This window comes from Nicotiana attenuata, unplaced genomic scaffold (assembly GCF_001879085.1).
Source record: "Nicotiana attenuata strain UT unplaced genomic scaffold, NIATTr2, whole genome shotgun sequence".
Classification (NCBI taxonomy): domain Eukaryota; kingdom Viridiplantae; phylum Streptophyta; class Magnoliopsida; order Solanales; family Solanaceae; genus Nicotiana; species Nicotiana attenuata.
In genome coordinates, this window is record NW_017673607.1 from 45,879 (window position 1) to 60,599 (window position 14,721).

A 14,721-nucleotide genomic window follows, 5' to 3' on the forward strand; every position below is an offset into this window, starting at 1 on the left:
GTACAGAATAAACACAGAGTAAACACAGCTCAATACCAATGATAACAATGAGGGTCTCCCAGGATACCGTCCTGTAGCCCCTTTTTTTCTCAACTGTCCAGTGGATCTCCCGGGATACCGTCCCGTAGTCCATCATATGTGTACATCCGAATGATCTCCCGGGATACCGTCCCGTAGTCCAACCATCAATGTGCAGGGGGATCTATCGGGAATCGAACCCGCAGTCTCAAAGTAAAAGTGCAGGGGGATCTATCGGGAATCGAACCCGCAGTCCCAAAGTAAACAAACAAGGGGGGAGCTACCGGAATCTCACATCCGTAGTCCCAATGTAAATGCGCAATCACAACCAGAAGGTACACGGAAACGAAGTGCAGAAGACAAGCAACAAATAGTATTGGCCTAGCATGCTTCACGTAGTACAGTCAAGGCAACTTAAGCAATTAGGCAAGTTAAATCAACTAAACATGCTTTCCTAATCTAGCACAGGTTATAATTGCAAGTAGAATAAAGCAAATATGAAAGGAACTCAATCTCAATATCTTAAGAAAACCGGATTTTCAACAATTGGCTCAAGTACGCGCTCGTCACCTCGCGTACAAGGCACTCAAATCAACAAATAACAAATCCTAAGGGGAAAGGTCCCCCACACAAGGTTAGACAAGCCACTTACCTCGAACCGACTCAATATCAATAGAAACCACGCCTTTGCCACGAGTATCCGACTCCAAATGGCCCAAATCTATTCAATTCAATTACATATCGTAAATAATATTGCAAACAACTGATTCCGCTAATAAATTTACAACTAGGGTGCAAAAATAGGTAAAATGACCAAAATGCCCCTCAGGCCAACGTCTCGGAATCGAATAATTTTTACCTTTTCAGAACCCTCGTACTCTCACGAGTCTAACCATATAAAAATCTCCCAAATCGGAGGTCAATTGCCCACTCAAAACTCAATAATTAGGTCTATGATGTTTCTTCCAATTTTCCCCAATTTTGACCTTGAATTCGAATTCTAATGGTGGATTTAACTATATATTGCTGGAATACAACTAAATAGGGTCAAGAAAACATTACCCAGTGATTTTCTCTTCAAAATCCACCCAAAATCGCCTTCTCCCGAGCTCCCAATTATTTTTTCTAACTTTTGAATTAACCCTCGAATTATCCCCTTTTCAGAACAGTCATTTCCGCTTCTGCGGACAAGGGACCGCTTCTGCGGACCACGAGCCACTTCTGCGGTTTTTCACTTAAGGCCAGACTCCGCTTTTGCGGTACAAATCCCGCTTCTGCGGTCCCGCTTATGCGGAGGAAGGGACCGCTTCTGCGGTTCCTGCGGAGATGCCTGGAATCGCTTCTGCGATGAAGTACCGGCTTCTGCGGCTCCGCTTCTGCGGTTCCCAAGCCGCAGAAGCGGAAATACCAGAAGACTCAAAATCTACTGCTGCACGCTTTAGAATTTCTTCCCGTCGACCATCCGAAATCATCCCGAGGCCCCCGGGACCTCAACCAAAAGCACCAATACCACCTAATACCTTATTCAAACTTGTACCAATCCTTAAAACACCTAAAACAACTCCGGAACCCCGATTAAATCAAAGATTCAAGCCTAAGAACTACAAGTTTCTTCCAAATACGCTTTCGATCAAAAAAAACCTAACCAAAACACGTCCGAATGACCTGAAATTTTGCACACACATCCCAAATGACATGACGGAGCTACTGCATCTTCCGGAATTCCAATTCGACCCTCGGATCAAAAACTCACTATCGAACCGGAAACTTCAAAAATTCAAACTTCGGCATTTCAAGCCTAAATGAGCTACGAGCTCCCAAAATACATTCCGAACACGCTCCCAACCCCGAAATCACCTAACGGAGCTAACGGAACCATCGGATTTCCATTCCGAGGTCGTCTTCATATTGTTCCGACTACGGACCACTTTTCAACACTTAAGCTCTCATTTAGGGACTAAGTGTCCCAAAACTTTCCAAAACTCAACACCGAACGTCCCGGTAAACCAAAATAGCAGAAATGAACTTAGGGGAAGCAGTTAATGGGGGATCGGGGCGTAAATTCCAAAAACGACCGGCCGGGTCATTACATCATTATTTATATTTCTTTATTTAATTAGTTTAGAACTAAATATTTTTAGATTTAATTCTTGTTTAGATATCTAGGATAGTCTAATTTAGTTAATAGTTAATCACAAGTCCTCGTGGGTTCGACATCCGACTTTTAGTCACTTTATTACTTGACGATCACGTGCACGTACATATATTTAAGTAATTTTAAAGAGATATAACATTATTACTTATCGTTTAAGAAGAGAAGTATTGGTTTCACGTGAACCTATAACCCGACTTATGCTATCTTTACATATGTTTGTATAGATATTGAATAATTTGTTTTTTGAAACTTTTGGCGTAGGAGCAACACTTTTTTTTTTCTTTCTATATGAACGTTTTGAAACTTATATTCCATGTGTATATCGTGCCTTTATTATCCCAACAGTCATGTCCCCACTTTAATTTAAAAGAGTGGAACAATATTATATTGGACCCAAGATGTCGTTGCAGTATTCACATGGTTGAATTTATGTTCCATAGACAAAAGATATACAGTACACACTGTTTTCACACGCTCTATTACACTTTGTTTGGATCATTGTTCCTCGTCGTTTTATAATGTATTGTATTGTATTGTATCGTATCGTATCGTTTTACAAATATAATGTTTGGATAGATTGTATCGTTTGTTCTTGTTAAATAATATTTTGCTGTTTGGTTTGACTGTATCGTACTGTACTGTAACTGATAAGTTGACTAAAATACCCTCAATTTTAAATATTAAATTTATTAAAAATTATACATAATAATAATTTAAAAAATTAAAACAGAAGAAGGCAAAACACCTTAAGAAAGCATAACAAAGGAGCGAGACAGAAGAAGGCAAAACAAAAGAGCACAACTAATTAGAATTGAGTTAAAAGCAAATTAGGAGAAAAAATAAAATAGAAGGCGGCAAAACATCTTTAACGTTGCTGGCAGAAGTTTTGGAAAAAAACAAAGTAGGTTATAAGTTGGAGATTTGGAGTTAAAATAGAAAAAAAGGTAAAGGGTAAAACAGAATTGTGGAGTAATAAGTTAGGGCATAATTGAAAAGAAAAATAGGAAACAATCCCACCACACCAAATCGGTTGTTTCAAAAAAGGGGACTTTTCATTGTTCCGGAACAATGAATTTAACAATACAATACAACCAATTTAATAAGACAATCAAAACAAACATTGTTTTGGGAAGCCAAGTCAGTAGCCTTTCTTTTATGCGGGATTGCCTGTTGATGCAAGGAATAAGGGCTGGCTTGATGCCAAGAAGAAGCTGGTGGAGGAATAACGGCAGCTAAACAGTAGAGTAAAATTAATAAGACAAAAAAATACTCACTAATTAATCACTAGCTAGTACGTGACTACATAATCACATAATGTAAGACCAAATAAAGAGAATACATCTTCCAACCTAAAAACAAAAAGAATCCAATAACTAGAACTTAGGGTGTTTGGTACGAAGAAAAATTGAAAAATATTTATTAGAAAAATAAATTATTTTCTGGCAACCAAATATCAAAAACTATTTTTTATTGATAGGGGGGAAATGATAAATATCTCTAATTCTTTTATTTTATTTTATGTTTTGTTTTTCTCCCCTCATTTTCCATTCATGTAGTATTTGCATGACTTCAAGGTGGAACTTGGAATTATTATAATTAACTGGCTTAATTAATTAAGATTCTGAATCTATTTCTCTGCTAATAGAAGATTTGTTGTAGACAAGAATTTTCACATAACATTCACGTTTTGGATGACTTATGTTTAATTAATAAGGTAGATCTAGTGGGCGTTTGGACATAAGAATTGTTAAATTCCAAAAAAAGTGATTTTTTTTAATGAAAATGGTATTTGAAAATTAGAGTTGTGTTTGGACATGAATATAATTTGGGTTATTTTTGAAGTTCTGTGAGTGATCTGGGTGAAAATTTTGAAAAACAGCTTTTTAGAGTTTTTCATATTAATTCCAAAAATCATTTTCAAGTAAAAATTGAAAATTGTATTGCCAAATACTGATTCAGAAAAAACGTGATTTTTTTTTTTAAAAAAAAGTAAAAAATTCTTATGTCCAAAAGCCAATATAGACAGATTGTTTTCTTCCTACGTACCAAAAAAGAAATTCCATTAGGTTGTAACAGCTCCATTTTTGTCACCTACCGATTTGATAGGTGAATTTATACCTAATATGGGCCAAGCTTTTCTTAACAAACTTTCATCACCATGTCCGTTTACACTTCCAATAAAGGGAAATATTAGATAAAATATCATGGTATAGCCAGTTTTCACACTGGTCAATGAAAAATAGCCAGCGTTTATCAAGTCAATGAAAAATAGCCACTATTTTGCTGCAACAGGGACCGGTCCATTATAATATACGGGAGTTCTGGTGCATTTGTGTACGAACTCCAGCATATTATGTTGGACCGGTATACTTTGCTAACTCCTGTAAAAATTGCGGGAGACCGGAGCACCAGTGCTCCAAACTCCAGTATATTATACTGGACAATTATACTTGCTGGAACTCCCGTAAAATTTGCGGGAGTTCCAGCATAATTATGCTTGAACTCCCGTAAAATTTGCCGGAGTTCCAGCATAGTTATCCTGGAACTCCCGTAAAATTTACGGGAGTTCAAGCATACTTATGCTGGAACTCCCGTAAAATTTGCGAGCGTATTTTTCCGGATTTTGAACAGTGCTTTCGCTCAGATTTAAAGTGGCTAAATTTCGATGACTTTTAAAACTTGGCTATTTTTCAACGACCAGTGGTAAATCTGGCTATTTTTGAATTTCTCCCGAAATATTAGTTATGCCCGTCCATATGCAAATTAATATAAAAATTAGTTAATTCACAAAATATTATTTATGTTAGTCAATTATTTATTTGTAGCCAAAAAATATTGAGTTTTTACTTTCTTTTGAGTGAGTATTATTGGGTACATCTTAAAGAGCTTGAATCTCAGTTTTGGGATGATTTGGCGGAGTTTTGAGGTGGTTTGAATTGAAAATTCGAAGTAAAAGATGGAAAAATATTATATGTGTATCACACTATGTATCATTGTGTATCACATATGTATCATATATGTATCAATGTATATCCATATATATATATATATATGTGTGTGTGTGTGTGTGTGTGTGTGTGTGTGAGAGAGAGAGAGAGAGAGAGAGAGAGAGAGAGAGAGAGATACATGTGTGATACCAGTTTGATACATGTGTCGCTGAAAAAATTTAAAACTCGATTTTAACTACAAATTATGATACCAAACCAGTCACCTACAATCTTGCTCAAATTTTGTACATTGCGTCATCTATATGTTTTCAACAAATTGCGGCCATACCTATTGGAGAAAAAATTCCTCTTTTGCCTTTTTTTTTTTAATATTGTATATCATTGGTAATGAATTTCGACTCCAAACTAGTCTAACTCACCTTCATACTTCGTCAAAAATTGTATAATGCCTTATCTATGTGTTTGCAACTAATCGCAACAATATCCATTTAAAAAAATCCTTTTTTGGCCTATGGTTTTTGAATGTATATCATTGATAAAAAAAATTTGGCTATTTTTGACACCATGACTAAAATGGCTAGTTATTGGTAAATAGTACACCCTCCGTTAAATTAGATGAGGTACTTTTCTTTTTAGTCTGTTCCAAAATAAATGATACATTTCTAAATTTTGAAATAATTCAACTTTAAACTCTTCATTTTACCCTTAATGAGAAGCTTTTATAGCCACACAAATGTCATGGCCACAAAGCTTTTACCACCTAAGCTTTGAAGGCCACAAGTCTCAAAAATCTTTTTTTTTCTTAAACTTCGCTCCGAATCAAAATACTTTATCTAAATTGAAACAGAGGGAGTATCTTTTTTGGATATATTCCCGTAAGATTTCCTACAATAAATGGTTAATTAGAATTTGGGATCTAAAACTTTTTCTAGTCCTCTTTGTTATTACTCTTTCCTTGTGTTAATAAACAAGAAAAAATTACCCAACATAACAAACATGTATAATGATCAATTATAGTTACTTTCAAGAAAATTATCATTCGTAATTATATTTGAATTTTATAGCAAATTTACATGAAGTACTGAAATAAGAGATCAATTGTGTTGAAGTGCAAGAAGAGAGCAACAAGCTCTCGTAGTTCAGTTGGTTATAGTACTTGCTTAGTACGTAGAGGTCTTTTGTTCGATTCTCAATAAAAATATTTTATTTTTCTGTATTTTGTCATTTCGCCTTGATTGTATCCGCTGCGCGAACAATACCGATAAAACCAATTACCTAATGCAAAAGACAATTTTCTGACAAATAAAATTCAATTGGCTCACTATGTAAATTTCATTAAAAAATTATCTAAATTCTATAGTCAACTTCCACGTATGTATGCCAACTGTCAAAATCATATTCTCTCGACAAGATTGTCTTTTGTCTTCCTCCTACGCTTGATGATTCGAAATATGGAACCAAATTGGTGTTACTAATAAAAGCCCCATTTGTTAAGTAATACTCTCATAGAATTATTTATTCCACCTCATATATTTGATAACTAATATCACTATTTTGATATAAATTTAAAAATATACTAGCTAATACCAATAATAAAATATGAAATAACTATAATCCCAAAATTTATATCGGAATTAATATTTTTTTTTTCCGGTAACCAAACAATCCCTTAGTACTACGTCCATAGTTCTTGGCAATAATAAGTGCGAACGTAGGATATAGATGTTTAAAAAAATTTAACCGTAAATTTCATAAATATAACCAATTTTAAGTATGAAGTAAATTTTAGTCTGTGACATAGAGTAAAATTTTAATACTACCAGAACTTCAGGCTCAACTATACTTTAAAGTCAAATTGTGATACTCTCTCCCTTCCAAATTATGTGAAAATATTGGATTTCAAGAGCCAACGAATTATATTTTACCTGTACTTTTTTTATATTCCTGTAAATAGTTTGAGTAATTAATTATTTTAATTTATAGTATTTTTAATGTAGTTTTAAATTATATAAATTTTTATTTTTTTAAAAAAAATATGTCTGAATACATGATTAAAATTAAGGACCCATTTGGACATAAATATTTTTTCCCTTTTTCCAAACTTTTTTCAAAATAATTTTTGGTTATAAATTTTTTATAATTTTTCAAATCCAACTTGAAAATAGATTTTCAAATTTGAAAAAGTGCTTTGAACAATTTTTTCAATGAAAATCTATAACTTGGGAATTTTTAGATTTTAAAATTTATCCCTATTTTTTGGAATTTATAAAAGGGCCGATCTACGCACTAGAAGTAAATACCTAGAACCAATAGTAACAATCAATCATCCACTTTTTATTTTATTATTATTGCTTACAATTGAGAGAAACTATAACTAAGTTAAAACAGTAAGAAGATCAAGGTAATGAAAAGAAGTTGGGGTGATAAAAAAAATACGAGTGAAGTTAAGCACTATCTTTTCTACTAAAAATTAGTTTTATCGATTTTCACTATCTTTTCAGAAAAATCAGTTTCGATGACTCTCACGTTGTTTTCCATACGTATATTCATTAAAGAAATTTGTCCATATTATCTTAATTTGCTAATTATCTTTTGTTATATTATTGATTTATTATCATTAGCAAATGATCTTGTACCTTTCTTTGCCACTAACGGAGCTCCGGGGTAAAAGAGTAAGTTTAACATATTTATTTCTATAAATTAAAGATGTTTCTTTCTTATTTAGCACATCCATAATGTAATCGTAAAAAGTTTGAGAGTCTTGTTTAGGGAAATTTTTTTTGGGACAAGTGTTAACATGTCATTTGTGTGAGCTTATTTTTGAAGTTGTTCTCTCAATATTTGTATTCTAGATTGTAGATCTCCAACTGTGGATGTACGTCAATTGACTGAAGCACATAAAATGTTTGCGTCTCTTTTGGTATGTTGTTGGAGTTACTTGATTTGGGCTTGATGATAGTTAGTTAGGTGTTTGGCCATTTGGCCGGCTGTATTTATTAACAGATCCGAACCACTTTTCTTTTTTCTCTGTTAATTATATTCTTTCATTATAGCCCAATATAATTGGGAAGTTAGATAATTTTGTAATAATTTTTTGACAGAAAAGAAATGACAAAAACCCTCTCGAAGTTTCCTCTCTAAACATGAACCCTAAATTCAATCTTCTCCATTTCTGTTCGATCTACAAATCTTAACATGGTATCAGAGTTGGGTTGTGATTACTCTAAGCACACGCTCTCAATTGATCCTAACCTTGCGAGTTGATTCGAAATTTTTTGTTCTATTATTCATGTTCTGTATTTGGTGATTTTTGGAGGTCGATTTCTGGTTTTCCTTGTTTTCTGCGAAATTTCTACTATTCGTCGTGGATTTTCTGAGCTCGGAGCAGCTGATTGATTTCTTCTTCTAGGTTCTGCTATTTTTCGGTTCGGTGAAGAAAGTTGGTAACCCTAATTTCATTTTTTTTTGAAATTGCATGTTCAATTGCCTAATTGACTTGTTTGTGTACACAATCTAGTGTTAAATATGGTGAATTCTGAAGTTCCTCTTGTTGCTAGTACAATTACAACCACTCTATATACACCAGACCGTTCTAGTCCCCTTTTCATTCATTCTTCTGATATTCCCGAAACCTATTTAGTTAGTACTCCGTTTAATGGGTCTGATTATGGTGGATGGAAAAAGAGTATGATAGTTTTTTTGTCAGCTAAGAATAAAATAGGTTTTGTTGATGGATCCTGTCCTAAGCCAATGTTTGGTAAGAATCCTGCGATGATTCGTCAATGCGACAGATACAACAACATGGTTATTTCCTGGTTAACTAGCTCACTTTTACCAACTATTGCTGAAAGTGTACAATACTCGGAGTCAGTTGAAAGTATCTGGAAGCAGTTAGAATGTATGTATGAGACTGTGAATGGAACTAAATTTTTTGAGATAAAGAGCGAATTGGCTTCTACTCAGCAAGGTTCCCTTGATGTTGCTTCATATTTCAACAAATTAAAGAAGCTCTGGGATAAGTTAGGAACAATGCGCAAAAATCATGAAAATTCTTGTACTTGTGCTTCAAAGCTTGATATTCAAAGGGATGAAGAAAGAAGACAAGTTACACCAATTCCTTATGGGGTTAAATGAGGTGTATGTGGGTGTGAGGAGTAACTTACTGATGATGTAGCCTCCTCCTTCATTAGACAATGCTTAAAATATCCTCTTTCAGGATGAGAGTCAAAGACAAGTCCAATTCAACCCACAATTAACACGAATTCTGCATCCTTCAATGTTAATATGAATGTCAAACAATTTTCCCCCCAAACAATATAATCAAAAGATAGATTTTGATCATTCAAGGGGAAATATGTTTTGTAAGTACTGCAAGAAGCATGGACAACTAATTGAAAAATGCTACAAACTCCATGAGTATCCACAGAATTTTAAGTTCAACAAGGGAAAGAGATTGGCTGCAACAGTATCTGCTGAATTTGCTCAATTTCAGCCATGTACAGGAATTCATATCTCAGCTCAGGCTCACACTGATCCTTTTGTTGGACATGCTGCTGTGTCTGATGACAGGGTCTCATCTATACATGATTTGGGTCAACAACAGTTCTCTCAACTCATGTCCCTGCTGCAGCAAACTCAAATCAATCCTGCTCCTAAGCCTCAATCCAATCTGATGGGATTTGCTAACTTTGCGGGCAATTTCTTTCCTTGCCTGTTTATACTGATGATGATTCTCATGATTGCATGTTGTCAAGTGTAAGTAGAGATGTATGGATTATAGATGGTGGAGCTACTGATCATATGACTTTCAATAAAGAAATCCTTTCCAATCTGACTCCTCTTCCTACTCCTTATTTGGTGACCTTGCCTAATGGCTATAAGAAAAATGTTACTTGTATTGGTTCCTGTACTTTACTTCCATCTCTCACTCTTTATCATGTCTTGTATATTCCTTCTTTTCCATATAATCTAATCTCTGTATACAAACTTATTCAACAATTTTACTACCTTGTCTTGTTTACTTCTATCTCATGTATTTTGATACAGGACCATTCCATGAGGAAGCTTCTGGAACTTGGTAAATGGATCAAGGACTCTACAAGCTTATTCATGACTATCAACTTAATGCAAAATCTAGCTTTCATGTTTCTGTCTTTAGAAATAATGTGCAAGTTGCTTCCAATTTTGACCATTCTAGTAAAACTACATACAATAAGGCTGCTTTACATACTGTTCCTGTTGTTCCTTGTAATGATAAGCAAATCATAAATAAAAATGATGTTCTTTGGCATCATAGATAAGGCCATATTCCATTTTCTAAAATGAAAACCATCCCTTCTATTTCTGCTGAATTATCTTCCAAGCAATCCTTTATATGCCATGTTTGTCCTCTTGTTAGACAGATAAGATTACCCTTTTCAGTTAGTTCTACTACTTCTACTTTCTTATTTGAGTTAATTCATGTTGACACATAGGGTCCCTACCATAGTCGACTTATTCTGGGGTAAAATACTTTCTTACCATTGTGGATGATCATAGTAGAGCTACTTGGACTCACTTGTTACATGCTAAGAGTAATGCATTTACTATGTTGAAGGTTCATTTTTCATGGTAAAAACACAATTTAACCTTTCTGTTAAAAATGTTAGAAGTGACAATACCTTGGAGATTGGACTTTCCAATTCTACCTTACAATACTTCTCGGATAATGGAATTATTCATCAAACTACCTGTTCTCATATATCTCAACAAAATGGAATTGTTGAAAGAAAGCACAAGCACCTACTCGAAACACCTAGAGCCTTGATGTACCAGTCTAAGTTACCACCAAATTTTTTTTGGGGGAGGGGGGTTATATTTTAACAGCCGCCTATTTGATAAACAGATTTCTCTCCACCATCTTACATAACAAATCTCCATTTGAGGTGCTTTATGGCAAGTTACCCTCTTATTCACATCTTAAGCCATTTGGGTGTCTTTTATGCAACTGTGTCTAAATGTGAGAGAAATAAGTTTGATCCAAGAGTTGTACCTTGTATTTTTATTGGTTATCCAATTGGTAAGAGAGTTTACAAGTTGTACAACTTATCCACCAAGTGTATCCTTGTCTCTAGGGATGTCATATTTCATGAATCTGTCTTCCCTCTCATGTTATCCTCCTCTACCCCTTCCAGCTGCCTTCCATGTCCTACTTCTATGCCTATTTCACCTGTTGTTACTGATTCTCTCTTATACACGGATCATCCCCATTCTCCTCCTGTTTATACACCTTCTGTTGGTACACCTTTTCATGATAATCCACCTTCAGCTGATGTTTCTTCACCTTCTATACTTGCTGCCTTTTCTCTTAATACCGCCATTCCTTCTGGTCTTCCCTCTACATCTGCTCCTTCAAACTCTTTCTCTCTCCCTGCACCTAGAAAGAGCAGCGGAACCCACACCTTGCCCTCTCATCTTAATGATTTTGTTGTGCAACTCCCTCCTTCCATTTTAAGCTCCACTACTTTATCCCTCTCTCTACTGGCACACACAACTGAAGTTGAGCCCCATTCATATTCTCAGGAAGCTACCAGTTTAGTCTGGCAGGAAGCCATGAGAAAAGAATTTGAGGCCTTAGAAGCTAATAACACTTGGTCCATAGTTGAATTACCGAAGGGTAAGAAGCCTATTGGGTGTAAATGTGTGAATAAAATTAAGTACAAGCGTGATGGAAGTGTAGAAAGATATAAGGCAAGGTTGGTAGTGAGGGGTGATACGCAAATTGAAGGAGTTGATTTTAATGAAATATTTTCCCCGGTTGTCAAAATGTGTACCATTAGGTGTTTAGTTGCTTTTGTCATTAAGAAAGGGTGGTCTTTATATCAGTTGGATGTGAATAATGCCTTCCTTCATGGGGACTTAGATGAGGAGGTGTATATGAAACTTCCCCAAGGCCTCACAGTTGTTTCCTCTTCTCAATTTGCTTCTCCTTTAGTTTGTAAGTTGCGATCCCTTTATGGTTTACGACAAACCTCTAGGCAATGGTATGCTAAGCTGTCACAGGCACTTTGCACTAGAGGTTATACACATTCCTCAAATGATTACTCCTTTTTTATTAAAAGGTCAGATTTATCTACTGTGTTTCTTGCTGTCTATGTAGACAACATTATTCTCGCTGGGGGATGACCCTTAAGAGATCAATGCCCTCAAAATATTTTTAGATGATCAGTTTAAAATCAAAGACTTAGGATACTCAAATATTTTCTGGGAATTGAGGTATTGTATGTTGATTTTGGGGTACATCTTCATTAGAAGAAATTTGTTTCTGAGCTAGTTGCTGAATATGCATGTTCTGATGCTTCTGTTGTCTCATTTCCACTTGAGTTATGTGTCAAGCTCAAATCTAATATTGAGACCTTGCTGCCCAATCCTGAAACCTATAGAAGTTTGGTTGGAAAATTGAATTTTCTCACTCATACTAGGTCAGATTTATGTTTTGATGTGCAACACCTGAGTCAGTTTCTTAAATCACCTCGTGTGCCTCATATGACTGCTGCATTACATGTTTTAAGGTATTTGAAAGGTACACCTGATGTTGGGGTTTATCTCAATGGTTCTCCTGACTTTTCTGTTCAAGCTTTTTGTGACAGTGATTGGGCTTCTTACCCTGACTCGCGCAGATCAATTTCTGGTTTTTGTGTGTCTTTAGGGGTAGTTTGATTAGCTGGAAATGTAAGAAACAAGCTATTGTCTCCTTGTCTTCTGCTGAGGCAGAATATCGGGCCATGAAGAAAGTAGTGGCTGAGCTTGCATGGTTGGTTCGTTTGTTGGCAGATTTGGGTCTTCAGTTGTCCACCTCTATCCCTGTTTTGTGTGACAGCTTGGCTGCCCTCCACATTGCTAAAAACCCTATTTTCCATGAGCGCACAAAACTTATTGAGGTTGATTGCCACTTCATTCGCACAATGTTGGCAGATGGTCTTATTTCCTTATATCATGTTCCTACATCTTCTCAACTTGCTGATGTTTTCACTAAGTATTTGACAGGTGGACATCACAGGTTGTTGCTTGGCAAGTTGGGCGTGTTACCACCCTCCAACTTGAAAGGGGGGTGGGGGTGGTGGTGGTGGTGGTGGTGGTGTTGGAGTTACCTGATTTGAGTTGATGATAGTTAGTTAGGTGTTTGGCCCATTTGGCCCAGCTGTATTTATTAACAAATCCAGCCCACTTTTCTTTTTTCTCTATTAATCGTATTCTTTCATTATAGCCCAATATAATTGAGAAGTTAGATAATTTTGTAATAGTTTTTTGTCAGAAAAGAAATGACAAAAACCCTCTCGAAGCTTCCTCTCTAAACATGAACCCTAAATTCAATCTTCTCTATTTCCGTTCGATCTACAAATTTTAACATATATTTTTCTTTTGTTGTCTGATTTTTCGTCGTTCAAGGTTTGCTTATGCATGACACCTGATTATTTCGATGCTATTAGATTAGATTGGATTAAGAATCTAACAATGAACCTAACATTAGATTAAGAATCTTGGATTAAATGACATTTTAAATGATAAATCTAATATTAGATTAAGAATCTAACAATGAATAAAGTTGCTTAATCCCGAAAAAGGATAAAATTTAACCCATTACCTTTTTATTGTTCAAAGTTCAAACCTATGCTTACGTTTTGACCGACAAAATTATTATTTGTATACGCTGCATTCACACGGTATATCAATAAGAAATTATCGTACTATTTTCTATACTTATTAAATTACATAAAGAGCATATACTTTTATAACAACAAAATCCATGAGACAAATACATCTGTCTTCTTCCAACCTAAAACACTAAGGGGTCGTTTGGTTACCGGTTAGAGTTATGCAGGTATTAGTTATACATGTATTAGTTATGCAGGGATTAGTAATGCAGGGATTAGTTATGCAGGGATTAGTTATGCAGGGATTAGTTATGCAGAGATTATTTTTTTGAATGTTTGGTTTGTTGTATTAGAAATTGATATACATTATATAAATTTTAAAGTAAAATGCTTGTTTACAACTATACCCCTGACCTTCTTTTGCATTGTTTTTTCTCTCTTTCCATTTATGTAGGAAACAATTTAGTTAGGAACTTTGGGTGTTACTTTCACTTCTTCGTCATACTACTGAACTATGTGAAGTTTAGACATATTTGATTTTCACTTCTTAGTTTTGGTATTTCCATTTTCTAGTGGCTTCTCCAGTTTGCTTTTGCTAGTTTGTTCTTTAAAAATGAGAGAAGACAAGGTATATAGTTGGCAAGTGAAAGCAAGTGAAACCTGTTGACGGGTTGGCAGAGAAATAAGGAAGCCTTATGTGTAAAGTGATAGGGGTAAATTTGTCATTTCAGTATTTTATCCATGTATTACTAATACATGTATTAGTTATTCCATCTTCTAACCCGCATAAAATAATACACAGATTGACTCATAACTTATACATGTATTATTTATGCATAATTGAAAAATGTCAACCAAACATGGTATTAGTTATACAGAATTTTATACAAAATAACTATAAGCCCTTATACGTGAATAACCTTTCTTCTAACCAGCTACCAAACTACCAACAGTTCCACTTTCTTCA

General features: G+C 34.9%; 1 protein-coding gene across 1 annotated transcript; it reads left to right on the forward strand.

Moving 5' to 3' along the window:
- The first annotated feature begins 8,646 nt into the window (after nt 1-8,646).
- On the forward strand, nt 8,647-9,255 carry LOC109216843. The gene has a single exon (XM_019381056.1). It carries the CDS (start codon nt 8,647-8,649, stop codon nt 9,253-9,255), a length of 609 nt encoding a protein of 202 aa, XP_019236601.1.
- The last annotated feature ends 5,466 nt before the right edge of the window (nt 9,256-14,721 follow it).